Here is a 13122-nt window from a genome sequence, read left to right as displayed (position 1 = left end):
TTTTCCTAATTATGTTTACATTTCTATAGGATAACAATGAATTCCATTTACCTGCAATCTCCTATGGCTTTTTTCATGTTAATGTTCAGTTCGAATATCTGCTTTCCTTCATTTTGATTTTGTTTAATTACACTTTTGTCTTTTTAACTGACTTTGGACCTTTCAAGTTCGTATTGTCTACCTAGTTGTTGCATACATATCACATGCAATTTTAAAGAGTACGGCCTTGCAACTTTTGTGAAGCTATCAATGGTGAGGCATAGATAAATTATAGAAACAAACTCATTATAATGTGTTGGAATGTTTGAGCCTTGTGGGAGTTTGGACACCTCAATTAAGATCTTGCCCCTCCATCTCCAGCAGCCTAAAATGCAATTTAATACTGTAACTCGCTGAATTAAGCCAAATGGACCCCAAGTGGATAACAATCTTCTTCTCATACACACAAAATTGAAAACTATTTGTTCTCATAAAATTACTATTACAGCCAGTAATGATTGACCTCATACTGCACTTTTGCCATAAGTCTTGCGGTTATCCACTTTAATGGCTCTCACTTCACCAAATTCAAGTGGTTGGAAAACTAAGTTTGCCTTACTGGGATTTAAATACATTGCCTGTGAATCACAGCAATTATTACCCATGTTTTTTATTCCCTTCTCTTATGTTGCCTCCAGAAGGTGGAACACTCTCCCTGATTATATTCGGTTGGAAGAAGACCATCTGTCTTTTCGCAGGCAGTTGAAGAAATTCCTATTCCCAGCTAGTTAAGGCGTGGACCTGCAGGCTTGGCTCTTAGCGCTGGGAGGCCTTATTGTAGCCATGCGCTTTATAAGTGCCATTTTCATGTCATTTCATTCCTGACTGCATTCTCTACTCTATCCATGTAGAAAACCCCAAATCAGGTAGACACAGAAGCAGGACTATTAATTCACTCTACTACAGTAACCGCTTTCTTTCGCCATCTCCCAACTATGCACAAGATTCCTTTCCACTCACATTCTGAACACCTTTATTGATAGATAAGCAGAATTTTGCAAAATTCTCCTCTTCATCTTTCTCATCCACTCCTTACAGCCCACTGACAAAACTAGGGTCGCCCAAGTTTGTTCTAGCCCGCCCATGTGACACCATGCTGATAGGAAGCATACCAGAGAGAAGTGTACAAGTCCCTCACCTTTATCCTCAATATTATCAATTGCCCCAAAGACAATTTCTTGATTCAGTGGCCTTATTTTACACAAACGCACACAAATCATCTCAAAAACTCCTTCCTTGCACCACAACTATTTCTCCTGCGCATCTTGCGATTCTGATATTCGCTCCTTTTTGCTACCAGCAACTGAACTTCTTACCTGTGGCCCTCTACATCAACAACAGAAGCTCCTTCACATTAACATGTCACACAGAACCTACTACAATTTATTGGATAATCCGAAACCTTGGGTTGATTATCTCATCATCCCTGGAATTTAAGGCACTACAATTGCGCCATTGATGTGGTTACTCAATACTAACCTATCTTCCACTCGTTCTCTTCACTTCCCGGTCCCCATTAAATGTATCTCCTTATTTTTGCCTATTGTTATATTATATGAACACTCTCGTAATTTAAAAAAACTTCATTTTTATTATCAAAATCACATGTGGTTAAAAAGGAGAAAGAAATGGGAACATGGTATTGAGAAATTATTATTAAAAGCATCAATAGTAACAGTTTGCCTCCTAGGTCATGTCTGTACTGCTATATGTAAGAACATTTAATTTAATATTGTTTGATGAACACATTATTCTAAATGTGTTATTGTCCTTTCAGCACAACAGTAGCAGCATAAACTTGAAACAATAATCTGATCACCAAGGACCAAGAGTGTTCTCACCCAGGTACAGCCCCTTCTAAACAAAGCGATGGGCAAAGGCTCAGTTTGGCCCACATGATAAGTCTGCACCCCTGCCTCGGACGCATCACAAAACCACAATTTTCTAGTTCATATGCTAATCACTTCAGGAAACATGCCAATGTTTACATTGTCACATAAACCCGACACAGTGGGTGCAATCAGCACAACAGCCAGGAAACAAGCAACTGCTCAGTGTAAAATGCTTACCTATGCCTAAAATCTTTATTTCTTGAAGGATGCAAGCAAAGAAAATGGTAAGAAAGATAGAGTTAGTAATGCAAGATAGCTTTAGTAAACATGGACATAAGCAGAAACAGGAAAAAGAAGAATTAGTCGGGAGTAAATAACACAACACTGCCAGATTCTTCAGATATAGGGAATGTTGTTATTTTGCCATTTGGTGCTTGCTTACCCCAAACAACAAGACCACGTCACCATTGTACGCCTTTCGTTGCAATCTTGTGCCCTCTTGGGTTGATTTACGGTAGCACAGAACGAGATCTACCTACAGTGGCCATCCCTGGACCCTGGTCTTTTGAGAATAGGAGTCGCCAAGAAGATACTGATAGCACAGAATGGGACCTGGTATTTCTCCCTTTTCCTGACCAGCCCACTGGAAGCTTGAATGCCCTCTAGTCTCATAGAAGTAACTTTGTCTCTGTGTATGACTAGTTTAGGGGGGTCACCTGTCATATGTATGTTTTGTTAAAGCCAGACTGCCACTGGTGTATGCTTCCTAATGTTCATGGGTCCCTGTTACTCTATCTCAGTGATCTGTAGGTCTCCACACTTTATCTATATGACGAGATGGAGAGTGAGGTCCAAGGACGCCACTAGAGTAATGTTAAGTGAGCAGATCAAAGTAAAATAATTAAGATGAAGGCAAAAGTAATACAGTATGCAGGAAACTTGGCTAAATGGGAGAAAAGCACCACATGTAGAAATGTCGGGTAGGAGCGTCTCGCAGCTGTGGGACGTACAAGAGAATTAAATTAAACCACAGATGACAGAAAGAGTACACATACTGACAAGGAGCCAAACTCAATAGTATAAGCCCTATGGCGAGTCTGTAAAACGGAGCACATGAATAATTAGGCAGTATTGGTGTACAATCAAGCCATGATTGCAAGTCAAAGACAATGAGTGGAGTGCCTCTTCTTGGGGAAGTCTAGAGAGGGACGCATTTTATTACCTGCAATGGCATGCTTACGGTAATGTGCACTATTACCACATATCAGGTCTAGGCAATGCCTCAGTTACACATAGCAGGTCTAGGCAATGCCCTAGTTATACATAGCAGGTCTAGGCAATGCCTCAGTTACACATAGCAGGTCTAGGCAATGCCTCAGTTACACATAGCAGGTCTAGGCAATGCCTCAGTTACACATAGCAGGTCTGGGCAATGCCCCAGTTACACATAGCAGGTCTAGGCAATGCCCCAGGTTACACATAGCAGGTCTAGGCAATGCCCCAGTTACACATAGCAGGTCTAGGCAATGCCCCAGTTACACATAGTAAATCTAGCCAATGCCCCAGTTACACATAGCAGGTCTATGCAATGCCCCAGTTACAAATACCAGGTCTAGGCAATGCCCCAGTTACACATAGCAGGTCTAGGCAATGCCCCAGTTACACATAGCAGGTCTAGGCAATGACCTGGTTACAAATACCAGGTCTATGCAATGCCCCAGTTACACATAGCAGGTCTAGGCAATGCCCCAGTTACACCTACCAGGTCTAGGCAATGCCCCAGTTACACCTACCAGGTCTAGGCAATGCCCCAGTTACACATAGCAGGTCTAGGCAATGACCTGGTTACACATAGCAGGTCTAGTCAATGCTATAGTTACATATTGCAAGTCTAGGTAATGCCCCCGTTACATATAGCAGGCAAGGCAATGCCCTATTTACTGGTCTGGAAGTATATATTTAGTCTTCTACAAGCATCAAGAGAACACCTACTGTTCTGATAAAGGGAGAGAATGCGCTGTCGAAGATTCCCACCTACAACCCCAGCTTCAGACAGTGCTGCAGTATACTGTGAAAGAACACACTGGAAAATAGTCTATATAAATGTACAGACTTCATAGTTTTGTAGTATTATTTGGTAATAGCCGCACTCAGTAAGTCACTTCAGAGGACGTCTGAGACTAGAGCCGGCCCAGACTGTCGTCGCCATTAGGGAATAAGTCTCTGAAGAGGTGGCGGCATGTTGTGTAACATTACGCTGCTGTCGGCTAGCCCAAGGCAGAGACTACACACTTGAGCTGGTACACCATCTCTCTCTGCTCGGTAATACATGCACATGCATGTGTCTGAAGCACAGTCATGAACAACTAAATTTAAAAAAGAATCCTCTTTAATTTGAACATATTGCTGCCAATGGTAATGTGAAATATGCCCTTCCTATATAACACTGAAGGGAAACGTTTCGTGAAAACCACAGCTTTAAAAAGCATTTCCTACAGCAAAGTAACAAACTCTGTAGCTTAATACAAACACAAATAAATACATATTCTTATCTTATTTTTAGTAAAGACTTTGTTTCCAATTAAAGACGGTTGTTTAATATTTATAATACACCTATCTGAAAATTATCACTAGTGTCAGAAAATGCCTTTGGTTTATGTCCACTATTAACAGGGATGAAATACGTAAACATTGTTCACTTTAGGATGTTTTTCAACAGTATCATAATAAAGGCGGCTTTAACTGATATCCAACCCACTCGTTGTCGGTGCACCCACATTAATTCTGAAGTAACATCAGTGACGGCATTTGCGAATGGGATGCGGAATACGTGTATCACTACTCCAGTTTCGGAAGACTACTACGCTTAGTGTGATAGTGGTAAATACCTGTGACATATTCAAAACTAAAACTCTACAATGTCCCGTGCAATCCATAAACTGTGGCATATTAACATATTGCCACTTGGATATCCCAGGATGGCACCTTCACGCAGTGCCATGGGAAGGGGGTTGAAAGAACTATTCAAGAACCAGTGTCTTCTAACCACCACATAAGCAGACTATTCAGGACATTAGGCGAGACTGTGCATGCCATAGCAAAGACCAGTTACACAACACAACACTAACGCGTTGCTGCATACCTCAGCTCAAGGACACTTGTCACATTTCCAGAGGGGAATATCCTGCGGACAAAGTTGAAGTCGCCCACATACAGGCTTCCATCTATTCCACACGCCAGGGCAACTGGAGCCAGGAGCTTGTTTCCATCAGCCTGGCCGTTGCAGCTTGGGCACGAAATGCTGCGCCTTCGGCCATTACCCATAATGCTGCTGATCACCGTAGGCTGCTGGGAAATGAACTGGTTTTCCCCATTCCCTTTATAGAGGATTCCTAAGGGGAGAACAACGTTATTACTAGTTTCATCAATACAGTGACTATATTTAAGCATTCCTATACAGTTTCCTGCTAACATTTAAATGATGCTGGAACTGTATTGGTACACATTTTTTTTAATTAAATAGTTTTTCTTAAAGTTGCACACATTAAATAAGCAAGTCCTCAGTATTTATAACAATGGAACTAACGGACTTAAAACACATAATACTTTAGCTGTAAGATAAAGGAAGTATGGAAAGCAAAACAATCTACCATAATTTTTAATTAGAAACGTACAGACTAGCAGTAACGATAATAAGGAGAAAAGAGACGAATACTAGCTCGTCAGCAGGAACAATTTGAAGACCTGAATTAATTGCAATGTTTGACCTATTAATGCCAAAACACTTACTGCATTAGCAAGCACACTTATACAGGAGCTCAAATATAATGAGTCCCAAGCCTCTTCGTTCTGGTATCAAGACAATTCAAAGGCTGCTTCTGTCAGGTTAGCGTAACACATCTTCTGCGAGCCTAGGTTCTCAGGCTGCCTTTAGGCTCTAGGTTTACACCATACAGACATAGTACAAAAATGCTGCATAGACCGTGAGTAACCAGCCACTGCAACAGAAAGCCCCTTTCATTAATTATCGTATGGTCCACAATGCCCCCTCTTGCTAAGGCTTGCTCTTTGAAAATTGTTAGTATCCAGCCACAGTAAGAGATCCTTGGCGACCTGCCAGACACAAAGCCCACCTGATTTCTAGGTAAAAGTGAGAGTATGATGTTTTGGAGTCTTAAGTCCAGTATCTTTATCAGTAAATTCATATTAGAATGTATAAGCCATATGGGTTTGTAGGTAGCGCAGTAGAAATGGTAATTTCCTGGTTTGGAGATCAGTGTGATGACTGCCCAGTTATGTTCGTGTCCCCAACATTTTTCTAGAACTCTGAAGGCCCTAGACAATACGAGGCAATCGTGGAGGCTCAGATTTTGTAAAATTAATTGGGAAGTTATCCTCTCCAGGTGCCTGGTTCTGATGGCTTCCACTATTTCTTCCTCCATCATATAATCCTCGGGAGGTCTCTTTGAACTAGACTAGGCGAAGGTCCCATAAAAAATACTTGGCTTCCTTTTCAGACAACCGGTCAGTAGCTGATGTCTGTAAAGTTGTAGAGAAGGTAGCACATTCTGTCAATATTTCTATAAGGTGGATAAGGGACTGGTCTTTGTCAGAGGAAATTCAGGTAGTACTTCGCTTCAATCAAGGTCGATAGGTGTGTGGGTGTTGGAGCATCACACTTTGTGTGGTAAGGGCATCATATTCCCTCCAATTATGGAGTTAGTGTCTGCTCCCAAGCTCTGTCTTCGAAGGGTTCAAAACATGTATGCCCATTTTTTGCGACTAAATGCTTTTTTCACATCCACAGATAGGGCCAAGAAATCCTCAGGAGCATCCCAGGAGAGCCAAAGCAAGAGTGCTGGTGTCTTCATGTGGTTGTGGGAAGTTGTCGCTGGAGCAAAAACGACATGTGTGTGATGGATCAAAGTATGAAGAACCTGCTTGTGATGCGTTGCTAGGATGCTTGCTAATATTTTATTATCAACATTGAAGAGCGATATGGGGTGGTAGCTGTCACAGAGCAGATGGTCCTTCCCTGGCTTCGGGAAGAGTGTGATTAAGCACTTACTGGAGAAGGAGGCTAAGCCACAAGGTTGGTCTTACTCTTTAAAGGGGTCTTAAAGGACCTCAGTCAGATCGTCCTTAGCTCACCTATAAAACTCCCCTGAGAAGTGGTCTTCACCTGGGGCTTTATTATAGGCAAGATTCAAATGTTGCCGTCAATTTCTTCCTTCAATTTTTCGCCTTCCAAGAGGTTTCTCCCATCCACATTAAGGCATAGCAACCTTATTACATCAAATAATAAGTCTTCCTTAATTGCATCATAGTCTTATTCAATGGTGCAAGGAGTTTTTATAAAATGTGGCAAATGTTCTCACAGAGTCATATGGTTCCCTGAGGGTGTTTCCCTTGCTATCTTTGATGCCTGGAATAGTCACCATGGATTCTTGCTCTTGAAGCTGAGCCCCAAATTGGCATCCCAGCTTGTCACCTTGTTCATAATGGTGTGCTTTCAGCCGATATAAGATGTACTCAGCTTTGGAAGTATATAAGTGATCAAGGTCCATTTTTGCTGGTTCCATACTAGCCCTGGCGGTAGGATGAACAGTGTATGCATGTGTTAAAGTTTTGATAGTCGCTTCTAGTGTAGCCTGTTGGGTTCTTCCTGTTGTCTATTGCAGAGTTGCACGTGATGTGGCCTCGTAAATTGGCCATGGCCACTTCTCAGAGGACCTACGACGAGGTCACAGAACCCTTAAGGTTAGCTAGGTATGCGTAGAGGTGAGATTTCAGAATCAATTTCTCGGATGGGGCATTGTAGTGGGAGACAGTGAGGTGCCATGGTTTCCAGACAGCTATGTTCAATCGCCAATCCACACACAGACGAACAAGGTGGTGGTCTGTGATGGGGCCCTCAAGGATATCACAGTCTAGCACCATAGAAACCTTGGGGTGTGAAGTAAGGTAAAAATCTAGCCACGATCATGTGTCATGTGCAGCCAAGATGAGTGTGAATACTTTGTCCATTGGGTGGGGAAGTTGCCAAATGTCAGTCAGGCCATGATCCGCCATCAGGACCCCAAGCATTGCCCCAGCCCCACTATTGGATACACGCTTCTTAATAACCCCTCTTTGCCCTCAGAGGAGGGTTGATTGCTTTATCTTGTGCACCTCATTTGTACTGCATTAATATCGTCTACTTCCTACCTCGGCAGAATAGGTATTTGTTTGCTGGAGGAAGAGCAGACAGGTCAAGAAAGAATACACTTGACCTCCACTTACTCACATCTGCTAGTGATACGTTTGCATAATGATTTACGTCATCCTCACAGTGACTCACAACTGCAACTCAGGTAAAGCTTATAAAGTAAGAGTGAACGTCCTACTAAATAAATCTAAAACAAGGCCATCATACTAAGTTGTTGGTGAATGCATCGGGAAAACAGAAGCAGTGCAATTTAATTGCTCTCTTCTATGCAATGCATCAGGTAAACAGAAGCAGTGTGATTTGTTTGCTCTCTTCTATGCAATGCATCGGGTAAGCAGAAGCAGCGCAGTTTGTTTGTTCTCTTCTATACAATGAACCGAGTAAGCAGGAGCAGCGCCGTTTGTTTGCTCTCTTCTATGTAATGCATCGGTTGAGCAGAAGAAGCGCGGATTGTTTTCTCTTTTCTATGCAATGCACCGGGTAAGCAGAAGTAGCGCAGATATTTTGCTCTTTTCTATGCAATGCATCGGGTAAGCAGAAGCAGCGCAAATTGTTTTCTCTTCTATGCAATGCATCGGGTAAGCAGAAGCAGCGCTGTTCGTTTGCTCTCTTCTATGCAATGCATCAGGTAAATAGAAGCCGAGTGGTTTGTTTTTTCTCTTCTATTATGCAATGCATCGGGTAAGCAGAGGCAGCGGGGTTTGTTTGCTCTCTTCTATGCACTGTATCGGGTAAGCAGAAGCAGTGCGGTTTGTTTGCGCTCTTCTATGCAATGCACCGGGTAAGCAGAAGCAGCGCGGTTTGTTTGCTCTCTTCTATGTAATGCATCGGATAAACAAAAGCAGTGTGGTTTGTTTTCTCTCTTCTATGCAATGCATCAGGTAAGCAGAAGCAGTGCGGTTTGTTTGCTCTCTTCTATGTAATGCATCGGGTAAGCAGATGCAGCGCGGTTGGTTTGCTCTCTTCTATGCAATGCACCGGGTAAGCAGAAGCAGCGCGGTTTGTTTGCTCTATTCTATGCAATGCATCAGGTAAGCAGAAGCAGCGCAGTTTGTTGCTCTTCTATCAAATGCATCGGGTAAGCAGAAGCAGCGCGGTTTGTTTGCTCTATTCTATGCAATGCATAAGGTAAGCAGAAGCAGCGCAGTTTGTTGCTCTTCTATCAAATGCATCGGGTAAGCAGAAGCAGCGCGGTTTGTTTGCTCTATTCTATGCAATGCATCGGGTAAGCAGAAGCAGCGCAGTTTGTTGCTCTTCTATGCAAGGCATGCTTCTTGGTGGCTGCCTTTCGATCCCAACTGATTCTGAGATAACATTCTCTTCACGTCCGATGCCGCATGGTGACTGAACAGTCTGAATACGTAATGAAACCACTTGTTAACAATTTTTCATTCAGAATGAGGGTGATACTGGAACAGCCAATAACAATGGGTAAGTGTGAATAACACATTTTTACACTAAATTGAGCCAGAACTTTTGTCTAAGCTGGATATGCTTTAGAGAATCACTACTCGCTGTGACTCAATGTCTTGGTCAATAAATATGGGGGCGTGCAGTGTCCATTTTAAAGCGCATCATTCCAGTAACTTGTGTTCGGGGGATTTGTACTGTCTGTGTTAGACGTAGCAAACACAATTTGATGGAGAGTATTGGGTTAACAAATGGTTTAAGAGTATTTCATCTACTAAGTAACCAGTCAAATAGTGCTGTTATTGCTATTTTTTCTTAGCTTCTTTTTTTAAAGATTTGAGCATCTTACATAAACCATCTTCGCAATTGTTACTTATAAGCAATCTTACTGACCGTCTCAGCAGAGAGGCATTGTACTGGATGGGCAAAGAATAATTGCTGCTATTGTAACCAAAAAGAGAGTCACAATCACCAGAGACATTTTAGGCAGGCTACGTTTTCAAAGCCTAACCCTTCAAAATGAGTTTCAAGAAACAAAACCCAGGCCTGTTGCAAAAACAGAACTGGCAAAGCCAATAGGCCCTGACTTTTTTGTAAATGCTGTTAAGTACTGTCAAAAAGAAGAAAAAAGTGGTGTGATGATGTAAATGTATTCATGGCATCATCACATGTGCGCACATGTTAACCATTACACACGCACATTGTGTCATCATGGTATGGCGGTGACAGGGTGATGACATATACCAGACAACGCGTCATGACGCAATGCCAATTTTGAGTAATCTTTTTAATTTAGTGTTACAGGATGACAAATGCACTGTTGCAAAAAAAATAAAAATAAGACAGTACAGGCAAGGCAGAGTAGCAACCAAGGAGTAAGGGGGTGGGAAGTGCGACTAAAAACAGTTGATGATCTTTTAGTATAAGACATGGAGGGACAGGTGGTCAATGGAGGGAGGGGTTCTGAAGGGCGAAGCAGCAGAAACAAGAACAAGAAAAAACTCATGAAATGCTGGAAGCAGAAGTAAAAAATAGGTACCGAGTGAACAGTGGAAAGATACAAGCTTCTAATCAAAAGAATGGTAAATAAGTGAGGACACAGGGTAGAGACCAACACGAAAAGATAAATAAGAAAAGCCATTTATTAAGAAGCAATTAAATGCGATTGACAAGAAAGTCAACCAATGATAAGTAGTGGGATAACCAATAGCCCACTTAAGTATTCATATAGTCCACAATAGGTCTTTTATTACAGACAGCTAAAACAGTCTGCATATGAGACCAAAACAAATAAAAGACTCTAAAAAAGGTATGACATCTGAAAGTTACTCGAACTCTAAGAACTGCAATGTCTTCATGCATATAAAGGTCTTTTCCAGGGATGGGGCTCGTACCATGGTTACTGGCTTTAGTCATAATAAATCTCAATGTGTTAGAATCCAGCCAAACCACACATCACTTTTTGATTAATGGCCCTGCAGAATTCATCATACGGGTGTTCTGAGTTCCAGCACCCAGGAATCATGGAGCTGAATGTCCTTCTGTTTGAACAGAACCAGTACCACTTCAGGAGCATAAAGCAGCCTGAATACAAGATCCGCCTCCAATGGTAATAAAAAAAAAATTAGAGTACTTAAAAGAAGTTGTGATTTGGAGGTACAAAGCTAAGTTTTAAAAAATTCACTGGAGCATTAAAATACACAACTGCAAGCAATGTCACCACTGCTTCCGTCTGCATTGCATTCGGGGGCTGAACGTGTGCACATGGGTCACCACTGCCTGGCCCGCCGCCCCTCCCCCGCCTGATATCTTTTACAACAATCATGCATCATCATTTTGCTGAGGTAGCCGAGTTCTATAATTTTCATCAGAGGGCTCCTCCAAGTCAGCGCCCTGCACAATTGTGGCTGATTTATTCTGTCATTACTTTGAAAAATTGCTCCCTCGCCGGCTCATTCTCCTCTATTATCATGGGATGGGAAGACGAACATTAGAATATTTATTACAGTGTTTCAGGGTGCTGGCGCAAACACCTGTCACCGCCTGGAACCCATTCCTCCAGCTCATCCACGTTGTCATTTCGGCTTGCCACGTCGTTTATTCAATTAGACACATGTCACTTTGAGAAAGCCCTCTCTGCCTCACTCTTTCCCGTGTCCTCGTGTCCTCTTCCACATAATTTAACGCCACACTAAATCTACTTTTCTGGATCACGGCCAAAATGGAGTTTCAAAGCACAATGTGTTTGTAAGCTGTCAGAAAGGCATCACTATTATGCATATTATAGTCACACTGTGTGCACCCACTGGCAGATTGCTAGAGTAATTTCTTTAATTTTCAACAGTTAATTCAGGGAGTTCATCAAATTAAAAACGCACATGATGGAATCCTATATGCACAAACATAGCACGATTGAAGGCGTTCATATTTAAAGCGAATTTCGTAGCGCACCCTGTATCACATTTTGCGATGCAGCACGCTACGAAATTCGTTTTATTAATTAAATTGTTTACTTGGCTTCAATTATCCATACTCTGGTTTTTAGCACCCCCCCCCCACCCTGACCCTCCCCCACCACACCTCTCCGCCCCACCGAAACACCCTCCAGGGGCCGCGGCTGGACTAGAAAGAATAACAGTTTCATCGTGAAGAGGGAAGGGGTGCTCAGCACTGTGCACATCACGTGTTGGAGTTGCATGTCTGATCCCACCTGAAGGCCAAGCGACCGGAAACGGAAGACATTTCAAACCCTTCTAAGAATCCCCGGCCTGGGTTTATGGTGGGGAATCTCAGCACCCAGCTTCTTTTCAAGCGACAGCTCCGGTAACTTAAAAATACGATGGGAATGACGTCATGAAGCTTCAATAAAAAGCTCCTTTTTTGGGTCTGTAACCTCTAAAGATTCTACGATGTATGCAACAGCACTGGGAACCAGCTCCTAATTCTGACACTAGAACAGCACGTTTGTAACTGGCATAACACACGACATTGATCTCCATGAGAGAAGGTGACAGACCTGTGTGGGGACCAGCGCTGGTAAGAGTTGGCCTTCTGTACGCCTCACAAGGTAATAAACGTATGTCCTATTCCGTATACACTACAAGCAAGTTCCGAAAGGCACATGATTCAGTACCACTGAACGACCCACATTAGGATTTGCAAATATGTTTCATCCATAGCGAATTAAATGATAGAACATATTCTATTGCTACAACTGGCCTATGTTGGGATTGTTCAGTGGATCTTGAAGAGCAATCAATATGGTAAAAAATACAGACTATATCAGAACCCACAACAAATGAGCTGCAAATTACCCAACAAACATGCCTGTCTGGTAGAGGTATATTCAAAGTTGAGAATTCTATGTCACATATGGAGTGGATAAATACACTAGTTTTTTGGGTTGTGAAGTTCATGTCTCCAGGGTTAAGCAGGTGAAAAGATATATTTCCTTAAGGTTTTCCTAATTATTCTCAACTATGTTGGGTTGTACCGAACAGCAAACACATTAGCTGGCAGAATGGCTGACTGGCGGCCTATACGATAATCATATGTAGGTATGCAGCCTCACATCATGCATCCACACTACCAGTTAAACCATATATTATTAATTTTGTATAGGTCCATATGGTT

At 42.3% G+C, this 13122-nt stretch overlaps 1 protein-coding gene across 2 annotated transcripts in view; it reads right to left on the bottom strand.

Moving 5' to 3' along the window:
* The window catches only part of TENM3 (teneurin transmembrane protein 3), a 1441545-nt gene that overhangs the window by 65790 nt on the left and 1362633 nt on the right, over window positions 1-13122 (bottom strand). Inside the window, exons 22-23 of one of the 2 annotated variants that reach the window (XM_078677989.1) lie at window positions 5014-5263; window positions 2109-2129 (exon numbers count right to left, since the gene is read on the bottom strand). In XM_078677989.1, the coding sequence (XP_078534115.1) occupies window positions 2109-2129; window positions 5014-5263 (271 nt within the window). The remainder of the gene's footprint in view (window positions 1-2108; window positions 2130-5013; window positions 5264-13122) is intronic. The other variant, XM_078677990.1, reaches the window with a different exon arrangement.

Source organism: Lissotriton helveticus, chromosome 2_2 (assembly GCF_964261635.1).
Source record: "Lissotriton helveticus chromosome 2_2, aLisHel1.1, whole genome shotgun sequence".
Classification (NCBI taxonomy): Eukaryota; Metazoa; Chordata; class Amphibia; order Caudata; family Salamandridae; genus Lissotriton; species Lissotriton helveticus.
Note: the sequence above shows the minus strand (reverse complement) of the source record. Positions and strands in the feature narration are given on the sequence as shown.